Source organism: Cyprinus carpio, chromosome A5, assembly GCF_018340385.1.
Source record: "Cyprinus carpio isolate SPL01 chromosome A5, ASM1834038v1, whole genome shotgun sequence".
Taxonomy (NCBI): Eukaryota; Metazoa; Chordata; class Actinopteri; order Cypriniformes; family Cyprinidae; genus Cyprinus; species Cyprinus carpio.
Genome location: NC_056576.1, coordinates 37,009,386 through 37,035,570, shown reverse-complemented (window position 1 = coordinate 37,035,570; position 26,185 = coordinate 37,009,386). Strand labels below are relative to the sequence as shown.

At 40.1% G+C, this 26,185-nt stretch overlaps 1 protein-coding gene across 10 annotated transcripts in view; it reads right to left on the bottom strand.

Annotated features, from left to right (window-relative positions):
- The window catches only part of LOC109102919 (ankyrin-1-like), a 125,326-nt gene extending 100,165 nt beyond the window's left edge, over positions 1-25,161 (bottom strand). For 6 of the 10 annotated variants that reach the window (XM_042757123.1, XM_042757126.1, XM_042757132.1 and 3 more), the window contains exon 1: positions 24,813-25,161. In XM_042757123.1, the coding sequence (XP_042613057.1) occupies positions 24,813-24,938 (126 nt within the window). In that variant the 5' untranslated portion in view covers positions 24,939-25,161. The remainder of the gene's footprint in view (positions 1-24,812) is intronic. The other 4 variants (XM_042757131.1, XM_042757125.1, XM_042757130.1 and 1 more) reach the window with 1 other exon arrangement.
- Positions 25,162-26,185: the final 1,024 nt, after the last annotated feature.

Sequence of the window (26,185 nt, the reverse complement as noted above, 5' to 3'; positions counted from 1 at the left end):
GAATAATCCACTCTAGATCTACAATCTCCTGATATTTGATGGAGGCTGTGGCGCTTATTAATGCTGCGTTCAAGATATAGGAGAATAATAACACACATATACATCACAACAATGATTATAAACTTAATTCATGTAATTTGCTTTTTGCTTTGTTTTATTGCTAAAATCTCAAGCTGTTTGTAACGAGGTACATTTTTGCTAAATAACATTATGTCCTAAGCGTGGCATATGACACATAAAGTAATATATGGTACTTTTAAAAACAAAAATTGCTTCTGTCTAAAAATGGCTTTACTCGTGTCATTTACTCGCAAATATTCATTTTACAAATATTCATTGTATAATTACATTATACACTAATTTCAAATTACTGAATTGACATCCACAACTCTTCACTGAGAAGTTAAACCTGTAATAGGCACGAGTTACTAAGAGAAGAGGGCAGGGAAAGAGTGAAGAGGACAGAGATAAAGTTTTTCATATTTCAGCAACTCAGCAGAAAATAGAATCACATAGAGGCAGCAAAAATGAAAATGTAGGGAGGGGAGCTGGAGAGAGAAAGAGGGAAAAAGAAAAAAATCAGCCAAATATAGACAATGCATGTGTTCAGTTTATAGTTAGAATCAAATGTTTTTTTTTATTTTTTTTATTTCTGTATATGGTACTGTTGTTCTTCACTGCTTCTAATAAGAAAAAAATGAATATTCAAGTTGAGAGTTTACATTTAAAAATAGCAGCAATTTTAAATAATTGCTCTAAAAAAAATCATCTGGAGAGAATAATTCAGTGCACATATACACTCTTATTTAACAATATCTCATATAAAAGGGGACTGATTATTGGAAGGCCAGGCTCAGACAACAAATTAATTGTGGCAACAGAAAAGCACTGTTTATATTCTGCAAAGCAGTGTCAGAAACACTCACACACACACACACACACACACACACACACACACACACACACACACACACACACACACACACACAAAAAACTCACTTTGTACAAAATAATGAATATGAAATGCACCAACACACATACAGTATCTATAAGAAAATTATTCTAACCTTCATGCAGGTTAGCGTTCATGCTGAGCCAGATGCTCAGTCTGAGGGGGTGAATGACACCGGCATGCCAAACTGTCATGGTACAAGGGCACAGGAGGACGTTTACAGATCCTAATGCTTAAAAATATCAGCTTTAAGAGCCATGTTGTGCAGCAGGCTGAGCACACATCAAGCATGTCTTATACACACACACATACACACTCAAGCATGCAACCAGAAACAGATCCATCAAGTTGCATCATCTCTCCAGTTCCAGCATGAATCCACCTGTGAGGCAGCAGCGTGCCTGACGTAAGCAAGCACCCAGCACCGAACAAAAGCAGTGTGAGGCACAGAGATATCACCAGGACCATCTGGAGACAGACCTACTGCTCCTATAAATGGACACAGAAGATTTGTAGGGCTGGAGCTGGTTCATTTACTAAGGCAGAAATAAGGATCTATGTCGTTGCATCTTTCCAGCAACTATTAGAATTTTTTTTGCATTGACACAATTTTTTCAGGTATTTGCAGGTCCACAGTTTTATTTGTGACATTCCTACCCTTCCTTGTGTTACTTCTATTGACCCCTTCCTCACACCTATCCATATTATAATATATGGTATGATTCCAGATTTTTTCATAGTATTACATTTTGCACCTCATAATTTAACTGCAGTTTGTTCTGTTATTATTTGATTCTCTCCTTCCTTTTATGTAATGTGGAATGCTGTTAATTCATAATTTGCATAATATGATGGATCCTTTATTGCATAACTCTCCTTTCTTTTCTTCTTAGAATTAACCTTGTTCTATTTGTTGCATGGACCTGTTTATTAAAAAGAGAGATGGATTTTATGAACATTTAAGGTTCTTAGTACATTTACATGATATCAATCAATGGTATTTGTAGCTGTATGAAGTATTCTGTTTATGTGGAGAAAATATTATTATTGCTTATTCTTATGGTTGCCGATTTCTCTTTCAAATAAATGCTGTTCTTTTGAACGTTCAAAGAATCCAGAAAAAAATTAAATAAATAAATCACAGTTTCACATCATTGATAATAATCAGAAAGTTTTTTTTTTATTTTTTTTTTTTGAGTAGAAAGTCAGCATATGGACTACTTCCGCGTTCTACTCAGTACAGCTATGGAGTTTCTGGTCAGGGTCTTTAACCTCTTAAGACCCGAGAAAAAAGTTTTAGGAAAAAAATAGTTTTTTCCATGTCTTTACATTGTTTAGAGCATTACAAATAATGTAAAAAAATCACCAATGCATTTTTACTTTTCAAGATTTTCTTTTTTTTTACCAAACTTTGTATAAAGATGATTCTCAACTATGTTATAACAGAATGATTCAATATACCATTTTTCTTTCTGCGAAATGTGTGTAAAATAAACAGGTTTTCTCATTATATACAATGTATCTATAAACTGAATTTAATTTGCATATTAATGTGTTTTGGTGCAACATGTAATGAAAAAAAGAAGTGTAATAATGGGAGTAATAATTGACAAGATTTTCATAATAATATATAATATTTCATAGAATATTGAAATATATTTCTTTCCCTATTCATTTGTTGTGTCTCCTAAAATGCGTAATAAACCTGCTTTTAGTCCCGGTGTCCTCATATGAGGACATGTATGAAATAAACATCCTGTTTCAAACAGAAAGTCATATTTTGATTTGAAACCCCATAATATTTTCCTGAGATGTTGATTTATGACACACAGTTTAAAAATTAATCAGATTTAAATGATAACTACTTAATGTTATCATTTTCCATAAGAGTGTCACTAAATTAATTTCAGACATAATTTGAAGACCAAGGTGAGTGAGTGGTCACGGTGAAACATCCAATCATTGGGTATCTCTGAAAAGCCCTGAATGTGCTCTGTACAGGACATCCAGACTAAAACTGTGGCATGTATATCCTCAGAGAAATTCACTAAAATATAATGTCCTCATGTGAGGATGCAAGCTCTTAAGAGACAGTTTCTCATGAGAATGGAGATTATGTTGTAGCACTGGAAATTTAAAATAATAATAATAATAATAATAATGATAACATGAATTATCTTCAACCTGCTGAAATGTTCCTATAAATATATTTCCCTTCCAAGTCTGCATTCTGAATAATAATCATATTTCCCCACTAATCGACCAGCGCTTGTCTTCTCATTAACAGTATTTTTCTCTTATTGATCATATAATCACTGATCATAGATAAACACCCTTACAAAAAGTAACCATGGTTTTACTATAGTAAAAATGTAGTTACCATGTTTTATTTATTTATTTGTCTTTTTTGTGGATTACCATTTGTATAACCACAACTGTACTACAAATACCATGGTTAAACTATGGTTAGTGAAGCAGTGAATAAAGATGGTTAGTGAATAAATCATATTTTAACATATATTCACATAGAAAACAGTTATTTTAAATTATACTAATATTTCAAATATTACTGTTTATACTGTGTTTGGTCACACTTTATTCTTTATTCTAAGGTCAAATTCTCACTATTAACAAACCATTAATTATGACTTTTGCCTCAAGAAACTCATAATTTGCTGCTTATTAATAGGTAGGTAGTTGTTACATTTGGGAATTGGGTAGGATTAGGATGAAGAATATGCAGAAAATGTGATTTATGAGTACTAATAAACAGCCAATATGTTAATAATAGGCATGCTCATATGCAACTGGTTAATAGTGAGAATTTGTCCCTATACTAAAGTGTTACCCTGTGTTTTTCATCAAATGTCTTGATGAGTATAAAAAGACTTCTTTAAAAAAAAAAAAGATTAATAAAAATCAACCAAGTATATAAATAAACAAATATACAGAATATACTTAAATGCATAATTAGCGACAAGGTTCACCATAACGATGATATACGCATGCAATACTGATGCCAAAAACAGCAATAATTGTGCTGAAACAGGAATAGTTGAGCAAAAGACACCTCAAATCGCTCGTTGAGGAGTGGTGCTATTACATTTATGAGCAATCAGACTTTTCAGCTGGACAGTAAAACATATATATATATACAAACATGAGGGACACCAAGCCATTTTAAAGGTACAGAGATTTTGTACCCAACCTAGCAACAATTCAGTACACTTTAGCAATGCTCAGAACACCTTAGCAACTGCATGGTAACGCCCTGGCAACCACCCAGAAAACCCTGGCATTGTGCACAGGCAAGCACATGAAAATGTAGTTATTGTGTATTTTCTTTTATTTTCAACCCCCTAATGCATTTTTGGTGTATATTGCTGTTCAGTGTATTTTGAAGTTAATTAAAAGAGCATTCTGTGTTAAATACATCTTAAGCTTTATCATGTCAAAATCATTTTGAGGCTATTTCTGTGCATTTCTGAGGACGTCTTGTATGTCCATTTATCAGCATATGGAAGATACATTGCCAGTTCAACTCATATTTTAACACACAGCAGGAGGCAGACTTGTTAAGTGTCAACCGCGTGTACAAGCAGCAGATCAATTTCACTGCAGACACAGCAGCTGGAGAGGAAAGCACTGCGTTTGCCTCGAGGGAATCCATTATCTGCATCATATGTTAGGATAAGGCAGGGTGGAGAAATCTGAGAGAATTCAGTGAAGCACTAGCATGAATCAAACCCTTCTGTAATAATGTTTTCCGTAGATACTGCCTTCTTCACACAAGGAGAGCATCGAGGGAGATTATTTATTTTGTCTACAACAAAAAGAAAAATGTGTGTGAGCCTCTGTATGCTGTGTTTAATTAGTAACTTCCTACCCATACAACTGAATGTACTTCCAACTTTTTCTGGGATTAGTGCAAAGGATGTTTTCATCATGATTATGGATGTTGATATTATTTCACTTTTATGCAAATAAAATTAAACAATGGCATAATTCCAATGTTAATTCCAAAATTGAAATGCATTAATAGTCTTTAAGTTCAGGCATTCTGACATTATTTATTTATTTATTTATTTTATTTTAAAATGGGCCTCCTATAGAATGTGACAGACATTAGGGTTGGTCAATATGACCAACATAGTACATCATGATATGAATCACAAAAAAAACTACTACACGCCTAACTCACATGTTTTTGTTTGTTTGTTTGTTTGTTTGTTTGTTTGTTTTAACTTACTGAATACAAGTAAACATTCAGTGCTGAAATCAGAACAAAGAAACTAATTACAAGCATTAGGACAAAAGAACTGCAATAGAACAAAGACACAAATGAAACAGACCTAAAAAACTAGAAATAAGAAATACTACTTAAATTGTATGTTATGTAAAAAAAAAAAAAAAAAAAAAACCTGAAAAAACACTGCATAGTCTTCACTTTGTAAATATAGATTTATTCCTATTAAAGTTACAAAAGTGATTCAGTCAAGAGCAGCAAGATTTTTTCTCTTTTGTGGTTTATGTTGAATAACATTAATGACAGACATCAGCAAGTTTATTAGGCTGTGGTCACTTTAAGACTGAACGCAATGATCTAATATAATAGGGTGACCAAACGTGCCATTTTCCCAGGACATATCCTGGCTAGGATTTCTATATTGCCTTAAATATCCACATTTTGACTTTGTACTCATGCACTGTTTGATGTGTTTCAGGTGCATGCGCTCAAACCATCTCTGTGCACACATATACTAAAACTTTCGCTGTATATTGCATTTGAATGATTTAAAATCACTTGTTCTTGAAGCACAGTGCTGAAAAACGCATTCAAATGACAAGCTCTCCTGGTGGCACAGTAAGCAAAAATCACCAAAACGTCAAGAAAACCTCTACCACTTGTCTAATTTCTACCGGTTCATCATTTCTACCGTATATCACCCACTCCCTAACATACATTACTGGTGGTTTCAGCAAGCGTAAGCCCTTTTCATTTTTTTCTTCTGTGCTTCAGACAGTCAGTAACTACACTCTAGGGACCATCTGAAGGGCAACCAAAAGTCACTTTCACTTAGAGTTGGCAATTTTAGGCGACATGAGCAGCACAGACCACGGGTGATGTGACAAAGTTAAGTAGAGGTTAACGATATACAACTGTGCAGTGATCAGTGATCATCTGCCACAGAATTGATGCTTTCAGTGAAGAGAGACAAATGACTTTACAGTGAAAACTTGTTGCATTGTGTCTACTTAAAATATCCCATATCATTTTGGATTAAAACAAATGCTTGGCACTTACTGTGAAGGGGAATATAAAAGATGGAGACAGTAATAAAAAAATAAAAAATAAATTAAAAAAGAAAAAAAGAAAAAAAATTATAAGCAGCACTTTAGTTTAGGGACCAATTTTCACTTTTAACTAGTTGTTAATAAGCATGCATATTACTAGCATATTGGCTGTTTATTATTATTTATAAAGCACATATTACTGTCTTATTCTGCATGACCATATTCTAGATCCCTTAATTCACCCATACCTAAATAAACACCTAGCCTACTAACTATAAATAAGGAGGAGTTTATTTAGGCTAAAGTTGTAGTTAATAATGAGAAATTAGTCCCAAAAAATGAGTGTCCAAATTAGTTTCATAACCAATAACTGTTTATCATGCAAGACTGTTAAGATTAAGTTATCTCTGTTCTTCCCAACCTTTTGAGAAAGACAAACAAACTTTTTTTAGCATTGTTTACTTGTCCTTATTAACAATTAAAAACAAATTAATAACATAGCCATGTAAAATTACAAACTGTAAAACTAAAAAGTTAAATTAACTAAATGAAATGAGATAATTCCACCTTAAATATTGCTAAAAGTTCATTGCACTTAAAAGAAAAATGTGCATGTATTTGTAAAGAGTTGCAGCAGATGTCTGGCTACCAGCAGCTTTGTGTCAGACTGAATGAGGAGAATATGTTGAAATTAAGTGTGTTTTTGCACAAGATTAATATAGGAAGAGCTGTGTTAGTGTTTAATGTTGTGTTATGTTAGGATTTGCAGGGGTTTCTGTTATGCAAAACTGTTATGCAAAAAATTATTAAATGCTGCGCATTGCTTAACTGTGAATGTTTATCCAAAATTCATAGTCCAATTTTATAGGTTAGAAATTACATTAGCACATGCACGTTCGCTATTGCTAGCTAGCAATTAACTGCGAAAGATTTGATTTAATATGATGTTCATGTAATCAAACTGTTTGATTTAGATTAGTCAGTATTTCAATTAAATTGCAATTAACATGCATGTGTAGTACAAAAATCAAAATTGCAAGTTCTACTAACTTGCATTTGTTAACTTACAACTTTAAGACCCATGTCTGAACAAACAACTGAACAAGCAATAAATGATCATCCTTACATGTGCCTGCTTTTCAGCCAATTAGTTACAAGTCAACTATGGATGAACAGTGCATGACCTAATTGAACCCAGAGCCCAGCCCACCGTCTCCCCGCTGCGCAGAGCATCAGGCCGAGCCCAACTTTAACGGAGAGCCGGAGCTCGTCTCGGTCGACCACCCCACGATGCATGGAGCAACAGAGCAAAGGATCGCCGTGGAGTCAGAGCTGCAGGTGATGTCAGTCAAAGTGCGAGAGCCAGCAACACAGCCCGCCACGAGGTAAAATGCAGCGGACAGTGAGAGCGCGAAGAGGAGCTCCACCCCCTGCACCGTGGCTGAGTGTGAGCTGATAATGGATCTGGGACTGCTAGACTGCAAGGGAAAGGTTATAGCAGAGGACCTTATCGACTGGGATGCTGATCTGGCCCCTTTCCTCCCTCCTGCTGCGGAGCCCTCTATCACTCCTGTTCCCAAGTCCAGTCCAGAGAAGGCTCCAGTTCCCAAGTCCAACCCAGTGCGGTCTCCTGTTTCCATGTCCAGCCCAGAGAGGGCTCCCGTTCCTGAGTTCAGTCCTGAAAGCCCGGAGGCCCACCATCAATACGGTGTGAGCTCCGCAGGACTGCCATCCTCCATCGTTACAGTAGCTGCAGAATCCCTGGTCTCCACCTCCAGCCTCTGAGACCCAGACTCCGCCTCGGCCCGTTGACCCAGCGGCTCCACCATGGCTCCTAGCTCCCTCCTCTCTGCCGTGGCCCATCAGTCCACTGGCTCCACCAGGCTCCCTCGTCCCTCCGGCTCTGCCTTGGTCTATCACAAACCATCCGTCGCCTCGGGACTCCATTCCTCCGGCTGCGCCTCTTCCCTCCGGCTCTGTCAGGCTCTCTCGCTCTGGCTCCACCGTGGCCTTCTGGTCCCGCACCTCCGCCTCGGTCACCAGTGCCGTTAGCTCCGCCTTGGCCCTCCGGATCCTCCCCATTGCCCTGGCTCATTGGCTGTCCGTCTCCGCCTCGGGCTCCTCCACCACCTGCTCTGCTGCAGTCGGTTGGCCCCCTGGAATCATCAGCACTCCCTCCTCCATGGCTCCTCCCTCCGTCGGCTCCACTGTGGGTCGTTATTATGGCTGTGGCCTGGTTCCCACCTGGCACTGCATGCACTCTCCTGTCATCTCCCTGGCTCCTTCCTCCGTCTGATCCGCCCTGGACTCTGTCTGCCGGGCCCCACCAGGTGTCCGTCCTCCTCCTGAGCTTCCTCCCAAGTTCCCACCCATCCTTCCTTCTGTTGTTGTAACGGCACAGGACACACCTTTTGGGAGGGGGGGGGGGTAATGTCAAGCCCCTGAACTGTCTTTGTTGTGTTTTCCCTCCCCATGTGCTCCATGGCCCAGTTTCTCCCCAGTCTAATTAGTCACTCAGTTCACCTGTGTTCCTCCCAATTCCCTCGTTATCCCCACGAGGGATAAGCCCCAGTGTGTTGGTCGGGTCTACCAGTTGTGAATGTGTACATGTGTCTTCCTTCTCTTCCAAGTGTGGATTTACCCTATGTGTTAGATTTAGTAAATGACAGTTTCGTTTATACACGGCTCCTTCGTTTCTTCCGGCAGCGTATTGTGACACACATGTCCTGAAAAGTGAAGCCAAAACATTTCATTCGCACCCTAGTGGCTGACTGCACTATAGATCATAAACTCCACCCTTTCCATGTAAGTAAATGGGACATAAGCCAAACTAAAAATAAATAAAAAAATAAATAAAAAGTTTTACTAAAAAGTATTTTTTAGTATCTAATTAAACTTCATATTTTTCCCAAAGATGGTTTTCATCAATTTAGGTAGTTGTTATGACGCTGATGTATGTTCAAGTGTTTGTTTTTTCTAATAAGTTTGCTTTTCGTTAGTTATTTGATGGGGTGTGATGTCATGATTGTATGCTTGCTATTGAGATGTGGGAGTTTTGAGGTGGGACTTAGATATTGTGGATCCAGCTCATGATCACTACTGCACAGACTCCAAATGACATCATCAGCGTAAGAAGACAGCTGCTATTTCTGGGACATTCTGGCTTCATTTTTCTACAGTGGAAGAAAGAGGAGATCAACCATCTTTTTTTATTTTTTATTTTTTCTACAGTTTATGGTTTGCACATGCTATCAAATGTAGTATACTTTGAAAGGCAGTGAGTTTAGCTTAAGCATCAAAACTGATAAATACTTTGGGCTTTACAGTAAAGCAACTTAAGCCACCAGTTCCATAGTTTCATTACATTAACAAAGACATTACATTAATAAAAATACAGCATTGTGGTCAGAATAAAGCAGATGTTGAAAAAAAAAAAAAAACAATGAATGAGGAATTCTTCACACTAGTCATAGCATTATTCTCTGCTCCCCTCCTCCACCATGCCTTCCCCCGTTAGCGTCAGATCCATGACAATCTGTTTTGGTCAGTCTAATCTCTGTGTTCTTAATGCAGCGCTTTATGAAAGGACTGGCATATCAGAATACCATTTCTAAGGAGGGATTATCACTCCCTGGCAGATGGAGTCAGAGGGGGTTGAGAGGGAGACAGATACAAGACGACATGGGTGAAATTGTCATGATGTACCATATAAAAGTGGATCCAGACAATGTTAATGAAGCTACTTTATAAAGAGGCCTTGCCAAGCTACAAGCTACTCATAATTTCAAGCAGCTGTTCTTCTAAAATGCTGTTTTTATACTACAAGCTAAAAGTAGCTCAGTACACAAAAACTTTCATGCTTCAAATAGTTCGCAAAAAACATTGTCATAGTCATCTATATGAATTAAGCAGTTTAAAGTCTTGAGATGCTCGAAAGTGCTGAAGAACTAATGAGGTTTGTTCTCGTGCATTCTCGTGTTATTATGTTATGGCTTTAAAAACAGCATGAGAGTCTGTAATTATTGCCAGAATTTTCATTTTTGGTTGAATCATCAATTTAATGGTGAGATATTTTCACCACTGTTGTCACAAAATAGAATAACGAAGCAAAAATAATGACTGTTGCAAACTGGTTTCACAGAACACTCCCCCATCTGATCAGCAATATACATAATATAAACACACAATATATTAGATATAGTTATTTATGTAAAGACTAGGCTGAAACAAACATCCGGGGGATGTAGCGCAGTAATAATATCAATAAAAAGTGAATTAAAATTATAGCTGAATCATAAATTCTCAGATCAATTCTGAAGTGCATTAAGGCCTTCCAGAGGTATGAAGTATGACATCAGAAAACCAATAATCCTACGTGACGCCAAGATCAGATCCAAGCAATCAGAGAAACCGTTTTCCCCTGACAGCTGCCATACTGAGCTTTGATTACATTTCTCTGATATTTAATCGACTCAGTATGATGGTGTGTGTTTTGAACAAGGGAACTGCTTTTCTTAAAGGTACAGTTTACCTTAATATGAAAACCAACTATTTTCAAAAGATAGCTTAGCAAGAGGAATAGACCAAAGTTGTTTTTATTGATAAGACTGCCTTGCCTAGAATTCTCGATACAAATCTTTTAAAGATTCAGATTTGGTGTATTCATGAAACACCACAAGAATCAATTAAGTTTGTGTGCAGTGTCTCTCTGCCCCCTTTTTCTTCATATATTCCGCCTCCATATGCAAAAGCATGCAAACCTCTGTATTCAAACCAAAATTATTACATATCGTTAATGTATCTTGAATGCACAGAGAGAGAAAGGCAAGATAATGACAATGCCAACATATGGAGAGTGAATTGCTTTTTCTGAGCTGTAATGTCTATATTGCTATGTTTGTGCCTTTTTTATTATTTTTTTAGGAGTTTATGGAGGGAAAACTACTTAACAGTGAATATGTGTTCCCTAATATAAAGTGTACCAAATATCCTGGAGCATTCAACACTCGATAATACAGTATTTAAAAAAAAATAAAAAGTTGTATCTGTTAACATTATATAATATTCCTGAGCTTACATGAACTAACAATGAACAGTTATATTTTTAAACTAAATTTAACAAAGATCAATAAATACTAATTAATTAATAAAAACCAAAACAAAGACTAATAAAAACAAATTATTTTAATAGTTCATTTTAGTTAATGCATTTATTAATAGGACCTCAATGTAAAGTGTTATTTTTTGTGGTAACACTTTACAATAAGTTCTTATTTGTTAACATTAGTTAATGCATTAACTAACAATGATTAATATTTTTTTTACTGCATTAACCTTTGTTAATGTTAATTATTAAAAATGTTCATGTTCCTTTTAGTTCAACGTGTAATAACTAGTTTTAACAGATACAACTTTTGATTTTAAAAATGTATTAGTAAATGTTGAGGTTAATTCAGATTAATAAATTATGTAGGAGTATTGTTCATTGTTAGTTCACGTTAAATTATGTAGTTAACTAATGTTAAAAAATCAAACCTGGTAACACTTTAGTTTAAGGACCAGTTCTCACTATTAACTAGTTGCTTATTAGCATGCATATTACTAGCATATTGTCTGTTTATTAGTACTTATAAAGCACATATTAAGCATATTTTATATCACTTAATCTCTACCCAATACCTAAACTTAACAACTACCTTACTAACTATTAATGAGCAGCAAATTAGGAGCTTATTGAGGGAAAACTCTTAGTCTATAGTTAGTTAATATTGAGAATTGAGCCCTAAAGTATATAGTCAGTGTGACCTAAAATCTTATTGTAAAGTGCTACCTCTTTTTTATCTGCGTGAATAAACTCAATCTCTTCTATTTCCATTCTGATGACAATCATTGATAGTCAACGTTCTCTTTCTCATGAACACACACACAGATGCACAATCACAACCAACACACACCCTTCACTCAGTTAAAACGGGTGGTAAAGGTGGAGTTTGAAAGATGCCTGTACTCAGCTATAAATATGAGTGAGTGATGCTCACAATGTACTGCTGAGTCATGTGTCTGCAGGCTGAGCAGGACTCCCACTGGACCACTAACAGAGTGACAGAAACCGGCAATCAACACTGATATATAGAAGTTGTGCACGACTAATCAATCAATCAGTCTATCTATTTATGCATGCATGGAAGTCACAAACGATTTTCAGGGAGCTCTATTAGAAAAGACTGCAAAAATCTGGGGTGCGTTTCCCAATAACGCAGTCTCTTAGCGCGCTACAAAGACTCTAATGGTTTACCTTAACTAAAGGTATACCTTTTCTAGGTGTGTTCCTCGAACCATACCTTAGTAGGTTGCTTAAGGTATACCTTCTTACATGCAACGTTACCAGGTGCTGTCTATGGTGCTGCTGCTGAATTGGTTGATATCGATGGCTCGAGAATCGATTATTCACTCCATGCAGGGGTTGCTTCACTGCATCATCTGAGAAAGTGGTGTTCTTTATAAAAGAAGCACTTGAGAGATAGTTACAGTTGCATCTATCAGCACTGATGGGATCTTATAAAAATAATCCAAATTGCAAATTAAATCCCGCAACCTAATGCCCAAACGAATCATGACTCAACCTGCTACACTCAGGGCCGGATTTATTCTAGTGCGTATGCTTGCACATTCCAGGGGGACCCAATTACAATAAGGAAAAATAAGTATTTATTCTACGGGCTACCAACAACAGCAAAATAAACCATGCAAATAAATATTATTATCAATTGTCATCAAACTTCTGGAACAAAATCAGATATGGAAACAATGGACAATGTGCTCTGGACAGATGGTTTAAAGGGGTCATATGATGCGATTTCAATTTTTCCTTTCTCTTTGGAGTGTTACAAGCTCTTGGTGCATGAAGAAGATCTGTAAAGTTGCAAAGACTAAAGTCTCAAATCTAAAGAGATATTCTTTATTAAAGTTAAGACTCTGCCACGCCCCCCTGAAACGGCTCGTTCTAACATGCCCCCACATGTCTACATCACTATGTAGAAATATTTGTGTAATGCCGCCCAAATGTTCACGCAAAGAAAGGCGGCGTGGTTTCAGTAACCGCAGTTAGTGTTGAAGCAGTCATGTCAGGGAGATGCTGTGTGTATCTAGGTGAAAGCAAAAGCACTTTATTTGTCCTTCTGAAAGTAGATGCATTTAGGAATCTTTAAGATTACTTACAACAGAACAGCAACGCATTTATGAACGACCGTTTTGTGAACCTAGGAGAGGAGGTCATTCTGACTTTGCTACAACTCTGCCTCTGAATCAGCTACTGTAATTTATTTTTATGTAATTTATTAATTTACTGCAATTATGTATTTGCTATTGACTGTTCAAATGCGAGTTTTGCGTGTCGTGTGTGTGTGTATGTGAGAGAGAGAGAGAGAGAGAGAGAGAGAGAGAGAGAGAGAGGGGGTCACAAAGTGGAGTCAGCTGTCTTAACCGTCTGTGGCTTGTGTACTGCAAACACATAGGAGCTTCATCACTGTGTCTGTCACACGATTCTGTTCCCCTTTCGGGCTTGAACTGATGGCAAAACTAAGGACATTATTAACTGTCTTTATATTTATTTTGAAAGACGAAGCTTGCGGTTATGGAAAGGAGCGTTATATTTCCGACGAGTGCTTGCGGTGTTCGCCCAATTACAATGCACTGGGTCAGCTGGCCAATCAGAGCAGACTGCGCTTGTCAGAAGGAGGGACTTTGTAGAAAACAATGAATTGAGAGAGGCGGGGCATAGGGGACCTACAATTATGTACAGTATTTGAAAAATAATGTGTTTTTGAACATTAAAGCATGTCAACATATTCTGTTACACCAAATACACAAAATAATGATCTTTAAAAATGCATCATATGACCCCTTTAAAAGTGGAGCTGCTTGGCTATGCTTTCAAATGGCATGTTTGACCAAAAGATCCTCACACTAACTGTAGTGGGACCGAGTTGTGATTTGGGGATGCTTCGCTGCTTTAGGGCCCGCAGAACTTCCACCGTAATGTCAGCTACGAATTCCACATTGTACCAAAGAGTGTTTGAGGAGAACATGAGGCCAAAAAAAAATGGAAATTAACCTTAAAGGTGCAGTATGTAATATTCACGTGGTTGGTTGAAATGGGTACTGCAGTCCAAATTCAAAATATTGGAGAGAGTCGTTTTTCTCAGGTACTGATTATGTGCTTTATTTAATGTCGAAAATGTCTAAAGATATTTCTGCCAAAGAGTTCAGTACCAGCTTCTAAATGTAGTTTATTTCATTTTCTTTTGTCAAAGTCATTGTTATTTGTTAAACCATATCAACTTCACCTATCAATACTGTCCAAATAAAGTATTTTTATAGCACTGCATGCAGTAGCGATCTGGTCCAGTTAAGGAGGAAGGTGGGCGAATTAATTAATTTACTATTCTGGTTACTTTTGTTTACTTTCTGGATACAAGGTCACTTTGTTTCTTCTTGATAGGTGAGTAACATTGGTTCCCTTTCGAAGGGAACCTCGACAATACGTCATCGACGCTATGGGGAACGCCTCAGGTGTGACAGGTGTCTGAAATCAAATATCAACTCACAGCAATCATGCTGACCGGCGACAGCCGTGAATCATCAGCTTGAGTGATGAGCGTGCGACCTGGATATATAAAAAGGGCGCCTTGAAAGCATGACAATATCCTTTTCGTCTTCAGGGACTGTTTTGTCTGATTTAAATGTCTGCTTACAGCGAAAATGAAACGCACATCTAAGGCAAGTCCTAAAATTTTGTGAAATGTGCTGACCCGTGCCCAAGATATTTGTCGCCGGGTGACACTCACGAGATGTGTGTGTACTGTTTGGGTGAAGAGCACGCACAGGATGCTCTTGAGGGAGCGTCCTGTGCAAGTTGTGAGCGTTTTCCTTTGAGAACGCTCCGCTCTCGTCGAGCTCTCTTCTCGAGGGAAGGGAGTTCAGCGTCTGGTCCTCGCGGATCGGGTCCCGCTCGTGCCGATACATTTAGATGCCGCCCATTGACGAGACGTTTGCGAACTATCTTGTATCTGGGCGGGTGTCGACACTAAAAGCTCCGACTCTGCCATCCAAGCCCCTTAAAACCACGGCTCGCTTGAATGGCAGATCGTACACGGCAGCAGGTCAGGCTGGTGCTGCCCTTCATACCATGGCAGTGCTCCAAGCCTACCAAGCTGACCTGCTGCAGGATCTCGAACAGGGGGCAGGGCTGTCCCCTGAGGCGGTCGCTGAGTTGCGCCGGACCACAGATTTGTCTCTCCGGGCCACTAAACAGACTGCTGCCGCGATCGGCCGATCGATGGCGGCGATGGTGGTCACGGAGAGGCATCTGTGGCTCAACTTGGCTGATATCGGGGAGAAAGAAAAATCCCTTCTCCTTGATTCACCAGTTTCACCTGCTAAACTTTTTGGCACCTCCATTGAGGCGGTGGTTGGAAAGTTTAGGGAGACGAAGGCGCACTCAGCCGCATTTGAGACCTGTATACCGCTGAGATCCAGGCCCCAACCCAGGCAGGCGGGAGGACCTGGTCCGTCTTGGTCTGAGGACCGTAGACAGGACCAGAGGTCTAGTGTCGCCCCTCGTGCGCCCCCTCCATGGAGGAGTAGGACACAGAGGAGGCGAGCCTCCCGCAAGAAGAGGGATTTAAGGGAGGTCATTCAGCACAAGCGCAGCGGAAGTAGGGTTTGATCTCCCTGGAGGGCTTTGTCTACCAGCCCTCTCCCTCTTTGTGACTCCCCAGGCGTTTACGTTACACCAGCCCTGGGGATGGGCCTTATCATGAGAACTATGTTCTGATGGCCCGCTGTAGCAACTGGTTGATGTGAGCGCCTCTTTTAGGCATGTAAAAGTGATGGACCCCAGATTCATTGAGAACTCTCTGGCGAGTCTTCACTCCGCACGCCGCAGGTGAACTTTTTTGGTTTTAAAATTCTGTGTGTATAACTAACACTGATTTGTATATCTCTACAGACCTTGTTCCCTGTATAGACCTAGGGGGTCATTCTTAGAGGAGCAATTAAAGTGTTGGACTTTAGGGCCCTGAAGCCTCCCCCAGTTGGTGGCTAGAACGAATTAGGGAGAAGCTCAAAGAAGATTTGGCTTCCGTGCTGAGTATGTGATGGCCTTCCTGTCATAACATTTTATGTGCGTGGTGGGCCACCGCTCATTTCTGTTTTAGCCTCAGGGCTGTTAGCCACCCAGGGGTAGAGTAGTTGGTCTTCCTAAAAAAAAAAAAAAAAAAAAAGCTTTTTTTGCTTTAGGTTAGACTGACGCTGGCGCTTCAGATAGATCTTCAGATAGATGTCCTGCCTATCGGCTTGTGACATTGGTATCCTGAGTGTTCGCTCCCTGAGCTCTGTAAGCTTTCAGTAGGTTGAGTGTTTCACAGCCTCTCAATCAAGTAGGCTGTGGCTCCTCCGAGCCCTCGGGTAGATCTATGCTTGTAGGTCGGCCCTCACCCGGGCCGCCTCTGTAGCTGGCCTAGGCTATGCTGGGGATGTTGGAGGCGAGTTGCTAAGCATAGCTGCCACATTCATTACGTGTTAGGCTTCCTCCCCTAGATTTCAGCCTCCTCCCTTAAATGGGAGTTGTTGGCCAAGGCCCGCCCCTTTCTCTGCATTCAGGGGTAATAGAGTAATGCAGGGTGGTAGATGAGGTAGGATCAGTCTGGCAGGGTTAGGCCATCTTTCGCTCTGCGAAGTGACAGTTCGTCAGACCCTGCCAAACGGAGATGTTTGGGCCTCTAGAGCTGGCTCCACTCAGCCCGTTGAGCTAATCACTCGACCGAGGGGTTGAAGTGGGTTGGTTTGCAATTTAGCCCCCCCGCTCCCCTGGGCTGGGCACAGGACAAATCCCTGTCACCATTTGGAGCCACTTGCAGGCCCGCTCCCTGTCTAACATTGCAGGGGCATATGGTTGTTACTCCCCCGCTAACTCAGGGTAGTTTTGAGTAGTCCATTCTCAGCTCTGTATTTTATCTACCTCACACCACGATGGCTCCGGTTGAGCAGGGAGTTCTAAACTACATTTCATTCTGGGTTTTTTGAACTCTGCTACCTTGAAGCCAGAGCATTGCCATGGGCTGACGCCTATGCATTTAGTAGGTAGGCCCCTAATGGGGCCTCCACTAGGCAGAATGGCGTATGTTGTACTCCCCTGCTATAAGGGTATTGTTTTTTTGCTGAGTACACTGCCTTTGGCAATGTGATTAGGGACCAGGATGCTGTAGTAACAGTTTTCTGCTGCGAAGGCTGCACGGTTAGGTGGTAGGCCCCAGCAGGCCTCCTTGACTGGATAGGCCCCAAATAGGGCTCCTAGGCCAGCTCACCTTCGGTGGTTGGCCATGGTAGTTCGGACAGAAGGCTCACTGCCGAGTAGTAGGCCTTAACAGGCCTCCTCGGAGGTGGGTCACAACATTGTGGAACATACACTAGGACAAAACTATAGGAAAAGTTTTTTGTAGTATGGTTCCAGCAGTGTACGTTAAAGTAGCAGAATAGACTCGCTATCAGCTAGTAGGCTCGAATAGGCCTCCCTGTTAAGCGAGTCCCCAGCAGCAGTCACATCCAGCTGATTAGACTGTTTCAGGTAGTAGGTCTCTTCAGGCCTCCCTGAAGGTGGGCTCCCACATTTTGTGGTGGTCAGGTAGTAGGCTTTACTAGGCCTCCCTGAGGGTTAAATCCCACATACTGTGGTTACTAGGTGGCAGGCCCCACAGGCCTTCCTGAAGTTGAATTCCCGCTCTTTTGAACTATCAGGTAGTAGGCCTCATAAGGCCTCCCTGAAGGCAAAGCCCCAAAGACAGTCAACTGGACTGCCAGTCTGGCTCACTATCAGCTATGGTTTTCAGGTAGTAGGCCTCTCCAGGCCTCCCTGAAAATAAACTTTCCACTTAGGGTGGTTTTCTGATAACAGGTAGTAGGCCTCTCTAGGCCTCTCTGTAAGTGAACTCCCATGCACGGTGTTTATCAGGTAGTAGGCCTTACTAGGCCTCCCTGAAGATGAGCTCCCACATACTGTGGTTGTCAGCTAGTAGGCCTCACCAGGCCTCGCTGGAGGTTTAGCTCCCACATACTGTGCGTTTCCACTAAACAGCATGGTTTTTCAGGTAGTAGGCCCCTCCAGGCCTCCCTGTAAGCAAGCTCCCATGTTTTGTGGTTGTCAGGTAGTAGGCCTCACCAGGCCTCCCTGGAGTTGAGTTCCAGATTACTTTCAAATTCCACTTAAGGTGGTTATCTGGTAACAGGTAGTAGGCCTCTCTAGGCCTCTCTGTAGGTGAACTCCCACATATTATGGTGGTCAGGTAGTAGGCTTCACCAGGCCTCTCTGAAGGTGAGCTCCCATGTTTTTGTGGTTGTCAGGTAGTAGGCCTCACCAGGCCTCACTGGAGTTGAGTTCCAGATTACTTTCGGTTTCCACTTAAGGTGGTTATCTGGTAACAGGTAGTAGGCCTCTCTAGGCCTCTCTATAGGTGAACTCCCACATATTGTGGTTATCAGGAAGTAGGCTTCACCAGGCCTCTCTGTAAGCGAGCTCCCATGTTTTGTGGTTGGCAGGTAGTAGGCCTCACCAGGCCTCCCTAGAGTTGAGCTCCCACATACTGTGGTTGTCAGGTAGTAGGCCTCTCCAGGTCTCCCTGAGAGTAGTTTCACAGTGGTGCTGGGTTTGGTAAGCTAGTGGCCGCTTACTTTCAGTTTAGCAGTTCTTTTCAGGCAGCTACCGAAGGTGAGCTTGTGCCCTGGCTTGGGTCAAGTTTTTATTCTCTGCTACGGGTTCCCTCCTGGACCCTCTTTATCCTGCTACAGCCTGGTTGCCTACCAGGTAGATCTTATGCTCCCCTCACTGAGGGTCAATGTGAGTATGTGGTATCCTGAGCCTGGTCAGTCGGTCGTAGGCCTCTCATGAGGCCTCCCAGTTAGATCAGTCCTTAGGCCCTCACAGGCCTCCTCAGTGTTTTGAAACACAAACACTGGGTAGATCCATGGATCGAGTAGAGAAACTCCCCTCGCTGGCAAGGGTTGTAAAGCACTATGCTGAGTCATACTCTCCAGGATATCCCGTCTCTGAGATCCGGGCCGAGTAGTTCACTGCCTGCTCCGCAGTTCCTCGGGTTGGATGCCTTCCTAAAGGCAAGTGTCCAGAGGCTCTGTCTTCGGACAGAAAGGAAGTGGCCAGTCTGTAGTGTCCTATGTAGTGACACCAGGTCATGCCTGCCTGGTGGCATTTCAGGTGGCACGTTCCCCTGAATAGTGACTGGCTGGGGTTCACTCGGGTTCCCTAGCCACATTCCCTAGAAGGGACCCCTTCTAAGAAGTTGAAGTGGTGGTCCTAGGCCCTTGAGCAGGCCCAGGTAGACCTTTCACTAAACTATGTTTATGGAGGTTTTCTGTGGTATCATATAGCTCGGGCTATGACCATAGGGAGTGCTGTCACTGACAGCCCAGTGTGACCTGAGGGTGAGTGGTTCTAGCGTTCATTGAATTGCTGGTTCTGACAGTTGTGTCACTGCCATTGGGCATGCACTCCCTTTAGCATGGCGGCGTGGGTATTTCGTTCCCCATAGCGTCGATGACGTATTGTCGAGGTTCCCTTCGAAAGGGAACGTCTCAGTTTACAAATGTAACCTTGGTTCCCTGAGAACAGGGAACGAGACAATAAGTCTCCCAGCCATGCCTCGGGGTCTGCCTGCCAAACAGTCCCTTCAGACGAAAGGATATTGTCATGGTTTCAAGGCGCCCTTTTTATATATCCAGGTCGCACGCTCATCACTCAAGCTGATGATTCACGGCTGTCGCCGGTCAGCATGATTGCTGTGAGTTGATATTTGATTTCAGACACCTGTCACACCTGAGGCGTTCCCCATAGCGTCGATGACGTATTGTCTCGTTCCCTGTTCTCAGGGAACCAAGGTTACATTTGTAACCTGAGACGTTTTGCTTTGTTTCACAGAACTAATACTGTATATGCTGGCTTTTGCTTGAATATGCTCATGTGTCATGTTTGCTTGTTCGTTCATCTGCAATCGTATTGTCGTTCCCTTCAGCTATGATAAAGACACATTCATTTCCACACCCTATAAGCTTGGAGCATCTAAACCTGCTCCACTGTCTGTTTCAAGCGTCAACTCCCAAAGTGTGTCTGAAAAGTACGATAATATGTTTAATACAGCAGATAATAATTACAGCAGATTCCACCATAATCGTTGCCTGGGTTGCATATGTATGTGTGGGGCGAGACCCTTTTGGGGTAGGGGCATGATTGTTTTGGTGATTTGAAATATCAACATTGACTACCAGGAATCACTTCACTCACCTTTAAGTTACATATTATTGACAAGTTCATCAGCTGCAGTAAGCATTATCTGCTTCAGAATTGATGATTGGGATGCTTAGCTCAGCACTCTCCTGGAAGGGACTATGCTGCTCAACAAGTTCAGTGGCATGAAGAGAACTACACACTAAGAAGTGGTAAATGTCAAGTTTCATTCGTTTAAACGAGCTGAATCATCATTCCTGTGAAACATCTAAACAATTTCACTATGAGCTTAGATAAAGTCTTGATAAAATGCAAACCAAATCTACATCTATAAATGCTGAGAAGACTGAAATGAGGCTGATTGCAAGGAAAATTATCTATTAAAAATTCAAAAGGTTAAAAATCTCTTACAATGTAAAATGTGACTTGCCTGGCAAATATAAGAACACTAGAGACTTGACTTTGATTTAAGTTGCAATTTTTAATGTGCAGAGATAACTGTAAGTATGCTGTTGATACACCTCCAGAAAAAAAGGCACAAAAGATGTCACTGGGGCAGTATCCTTGCAAAAGGTACTAATATGTACACTTTAGGCACAAAAATTACCCTTTAGGAGTAAATAAGGTACAAAGGTGTGCCTTTTGAAAAGATACAGGCACAGGGACAGCTTTGGTACCTTTTTTTCTGTAGGCTGACTTGTTGAACAATCTCTGTGGCACTTTCAAAGCATTGTTCTATTCAATCGAGCTGTCTGATTTGACACACTTTTGTTCAACCAATGGTGTGAGTTTGAGATTGTTTAGAAGAATAAAGAATAAACACAGTATAGCTAAATCTAAATCCGGAGGATGATTTATTTCATTGCTATTTATCACCATACTGTATCTCCCAGCACTAAAATCTGCTCTATGTTAAAGCATAAAGCAATTATAGACATAACAGTATGACTTTCTGTGAAGTTGCTTTGAAATTATGTGCACTGTGAAAAGCGCTAAAATAAATTTGACTCTGATTTTGAGAAACCTCTTGAAAGTCATTATTTTTGGTGCCAATTGTAGCAGTTACATATTTTATTTCAGCAAGCATCGACTGTATACAAGAATTTGCCCACATGTTAATGAAAACAACAGTTTATTTAACAGCTTATGCAAGCTGGATCTGTTCCAAAAACAATTGCCTTCAAAGAGCTGCCCTTGCAAAAATGTCATTTAAGGCAACATACGCTTAATTTGTGGCAAATCTGCTGCAAACAGTTTACCTTAAAGCTCATTTCTATTGGAAAATAGAAACGTGCTGCAAATTTTGTCCACTGTTCCCTCTAAGCTAACAACAGGAGTTTCCAGAACACTGTATGTTTGTAACACTGAAAACGTCAGCCTGCAAAGACCTGAGCAATATGTACTGCATATACAGCAATGCGCTCCAATGCGCAGCCAGTTGAAACATCCGACTTCATACATCATTTACAATCCTGAAGTTCTATAAAGTTAATTGGTAGCTGGCAACTGTCAAAAACGAAATGTGATCTACAGTACTGTGAGAAGCCAGCTGGCTAACTGGACTCAACCACACTGGTTCATAAAAGAAACTGCATCAACAAATGCAGTCCAAAAAATGAATAATAAATAACAATGCATTTTGATTTCAATGCTAGGACTTGTCATCCTAAACCAAAAATAAAAATATGAATAAAAAACATATTAATAATAATAATAATAAACATGCATGTTTGCATTAGAAAATGTCACCATGATATTGTATTACATTACATTTTTGTGTGTGTGAATTGTACATTGGTGGAAGATTGAAGAGGAACAGTCTATACAGTGATATAAAAGACAAATAGATGTTGAAAATGTCTTGCCCAAGGGAAGCACAAAGCAATAATTCTCCATCATGTAGCATATAAATCATGCTTAAATACCATGGAAAGAAGAATTGCAAAAGTGCTGGCTCAGCACAAAAAAAAAAAAAAAAGATCATGAACAAGACAAATTTTCAATGTAACTGAATATAATACACATATGTGAGAGAAGGAGTGTAATGAGTGTACTTCTAAGTTTTTAAAGCTCAATATTATAGCAAACTACACAGAACCACAAAGAACAATACTATATATTATGACTGAAATATGCTTTAAACACTGTGATCTCACCTGTATCTAAGGGGTTTGGCTCAACTATACTCAGATTCAGAGAAAACTGTGAAAATTGACATTTTAAAACCCCTTTGAAGCCATTTCTCTCAGTTACAATAGCCTTGTAGATATTAAATTGTAGTGTATAAGCCACTTTAAATACACAGGTTCTTGAATCAGTCACAACAAGTGTATGAGTATGAGTATGAGTATGCGCACAGGATTTCAATAGCCCAGTTTAAGAAGAATTTGCTGGGAACTTATGTAAGTAACACAAGATATCCTCAAAACTGTGCAAACACTGCAATACAGTCCTTGATGAGACGTTATTTTGATGGAGAGAACCCACTAACACCTTTTGGAAGAGATTGCATTTGATTGCTGCAACTCAAAATGACTCTTAAGGCATCTGCATGGCTCAGAGCTGGGATGAGATACGCCTAACCATAAATATTAAAATGATGCAAGGAAAAGAAATGTGTGTGGCAGAAACGGAAACCATTCACTGGAGGAATCAAACACTCTAGACACTTTACATTCTGTCCCATAAAGTACAGAATGGCTGGTTATATGAGGTTGGAATTCATAAAACAATTTGTCAGCATATTAACTACTTATACCTATAGATTTTTCCTTAAAATTCTTCTGCACATTTTTTATTTTTACCATGCACCTCATAATGAAAGCCGACAGCCTGAAAATAAGCGATTTCTACATTGAACACATGGAGAAATCAAGGTAGAAAGAGGGGTTAGTGATGTCCCACCGCCGATCTGGGCACACAAGCACCCTCCTCAGCAAGGTGCTGTAATATGAAACTGCAGTGAAAATGGTTTAAGTGTTAGAGCTAAACAACATCATCTCTATGTAGCAAGTGCAACAAACTCTATTAATGTAAATGTCTTTTGCTGTACCGCACAAGTCTAAAATGCTTCTCAGTGAAGCACTGTTTGATTTTAAGAGAGAAGACCTTTAATCCTTAGTTTCTATACATGTGATTGTTAAAATAGACTGGGTTCTTGCTCTTCTTTGAGTGAACATGACTACCAATACTGTATGTGTACTCTATGTACTAAAGATCCAAACTCATAAACATCTCCTTGTTTTGAGCTATAATAGTAGAGATGCATTACTTTTAAGATAAGGCTGCATTTTATTTAATATCTATTTCATTTAGCATTTCATTTAATAATTCATGTTTTTTTTAATATAATGAGCTATAAAAGCATTTGTATATTATTATGCAAAACCATATTCTATTCATATGAGATCATTTCAGGAGACTCTTGTTTTGAGTGAAACAAACTACTTCTATGCATATATGGATGTACTATTTGTAGGTAGTTTAGCTTAAAAGCAATACATTATTGCACATTCCCTGCTGTTCTTACACCTTATAGATTATATAAATTGAATAACATTTGAATTATATAATACACAAAATACTCAATCTGATTCTAATTTAATTTAACATTGAGCGTGCATGTATTATTTTCTATGCACAATTCTGTCATCATTTAGTCACACTTTAGCAGTTTTAAACCTGATGAATATCTTTATTCTGTTGAACACAAATGAAGATATTTTGAAGAATGTGTGCAACCAAATAGTTAATGACTTCTACAGCATGCTGGGGGGATGCAATAGAAGTCAATGGAGACCAGCAACTGTTTGGTTGATGAAATGTAAGAAATTCTTACATGTTTGGAACAACTTGAGGATGAGTAGCCTAAATGATGACAGAATTTTAATTTTTGGATGAACTATCCCATTAACCCAGCGGTGAGGTCGCCTTCTTTGAATTGTAATAGTAGAGGTACATTACATATCTGCACCTTCTCACTTTTCATGCCCATCACAGTACGCAGAGAATAAATGCAGTTTAAATTCAATAATTTCCTGAAATCTTTTTGTATGAAAATGTGCAAAAATATAAAAAACATTTATTTGTGTACAGCTCTGACAGATTCTGGTGTTGGGTGTTGCTGTTTTGTGCCAGCGGACCATCAGGAGGGGAAGCACCTCACCTGTCCATGCACGTGTAAACAGCAGCGGATGCCTGGATGTCCTGCTGATATCCAGCATTTATACCTCCCCTCCCTTCATCCGCTCTCAACTTATCTCTCTTCCCTACCTTGCGCTTTTTATCCCGCGAGCGGCTCCTTTTCTTCGCCTTCTCCTCCTCTTTCTCCTTCCGCTCCTGTTCGGCGAGCGCCTCTAAATCCTTGTTCTTGCGCAGATGTTTGGCGGCTTGTGCCATAGTGCCTCTACCAGCCGGGCTGAGATGGCTCTGTAGCTCCGGTGATGGATGCTGGTGGTGTGGATATTATCTCAGCTCCTCTCATGCAGTCCTGCAGCACTGGAGTGAGCGTGTGTGCCTCGTCTCTCTGTCTTTCTCTTCTCTGTCTCTCTCCTCCGCTGCAGCACTAGTTAGTAAGGCAGACAGACCTGAGAAGGCTTCACTGAGAGGAATACTGCTCCAACATCTCTCACCCCCCCCCCCACACACACACAAACACACACAAAAAACACACACACACACACACGCGCGCGCGCGCGCGCCAATATTCTCTTGTGTCTTTTTTATGTCGATCTCTCACTCTCACACCACTCCTCTTGTGGAATTCAATGTGCACACTTTTCCCCTCTTACATGCACCTCCTTGTGTTATATCCTCTCTGGCGTCCCATCATCTGCAGCAATTAACAAACAAATGGAACGACAAATGCTGAAGCTTTCTGGTGGGCTGCATTCATTTTTAGGACCTTCATAAATCAATTTTGACAGTAGCAAACCCATATGGCTTTACCAGCAACACGGGGCACCTATAGAGCAGTTTGTTATTCACTCTAGTGGGTTTGGGATGGACTTTTACAAATGAACCAAAAACATAATTTAATCTAACTTAAATTAATAATTTATTCCATAAACTCTTAACAATAAAGGTTAAGAGGGGTTTCACAGTGATGAAGAACCCTTTTTGGTTCCACAAATAACCTTTCAGTGAACAGTTCCCGAAATTAATTTTTTTTCGTCATGTGAAGAACATTTTAATAATTTAAATAATCTGTTTCCTCCTTATTTTGCAATGTGTAAGTCTGATATTTTTGAGCAGCTAAAATAAATGGAAGTGAATGACACCGGAAGCCAGTTCTTACATTAAAAATAAGGTGGATAAAGAATCTTTTGTAAAATGGATAGGTATAATGGATGTTCAAGGTTCTTCATGGAACTATAGATGCCAATAAAGAACTGTTATTTTTAAGACTGTACTACCAGTATGATGCATATGTAACTCAATAGCCTAACATTTGACATATTTATGATACAGGAATTGCCTGCCAGAGAAGGATAGGATTTTCCAAGCTGATATCTTCAGTTTTTCCTTTTCACAGTGTCTCTTGGCTTGCATTACTTATTTTCTGTTTGAAACAATAACAAAACTGACTTGATATGCTTAATACTGTTGAGATCGAAGCCGTATTGTTCTCTGCACACCACAGTCTC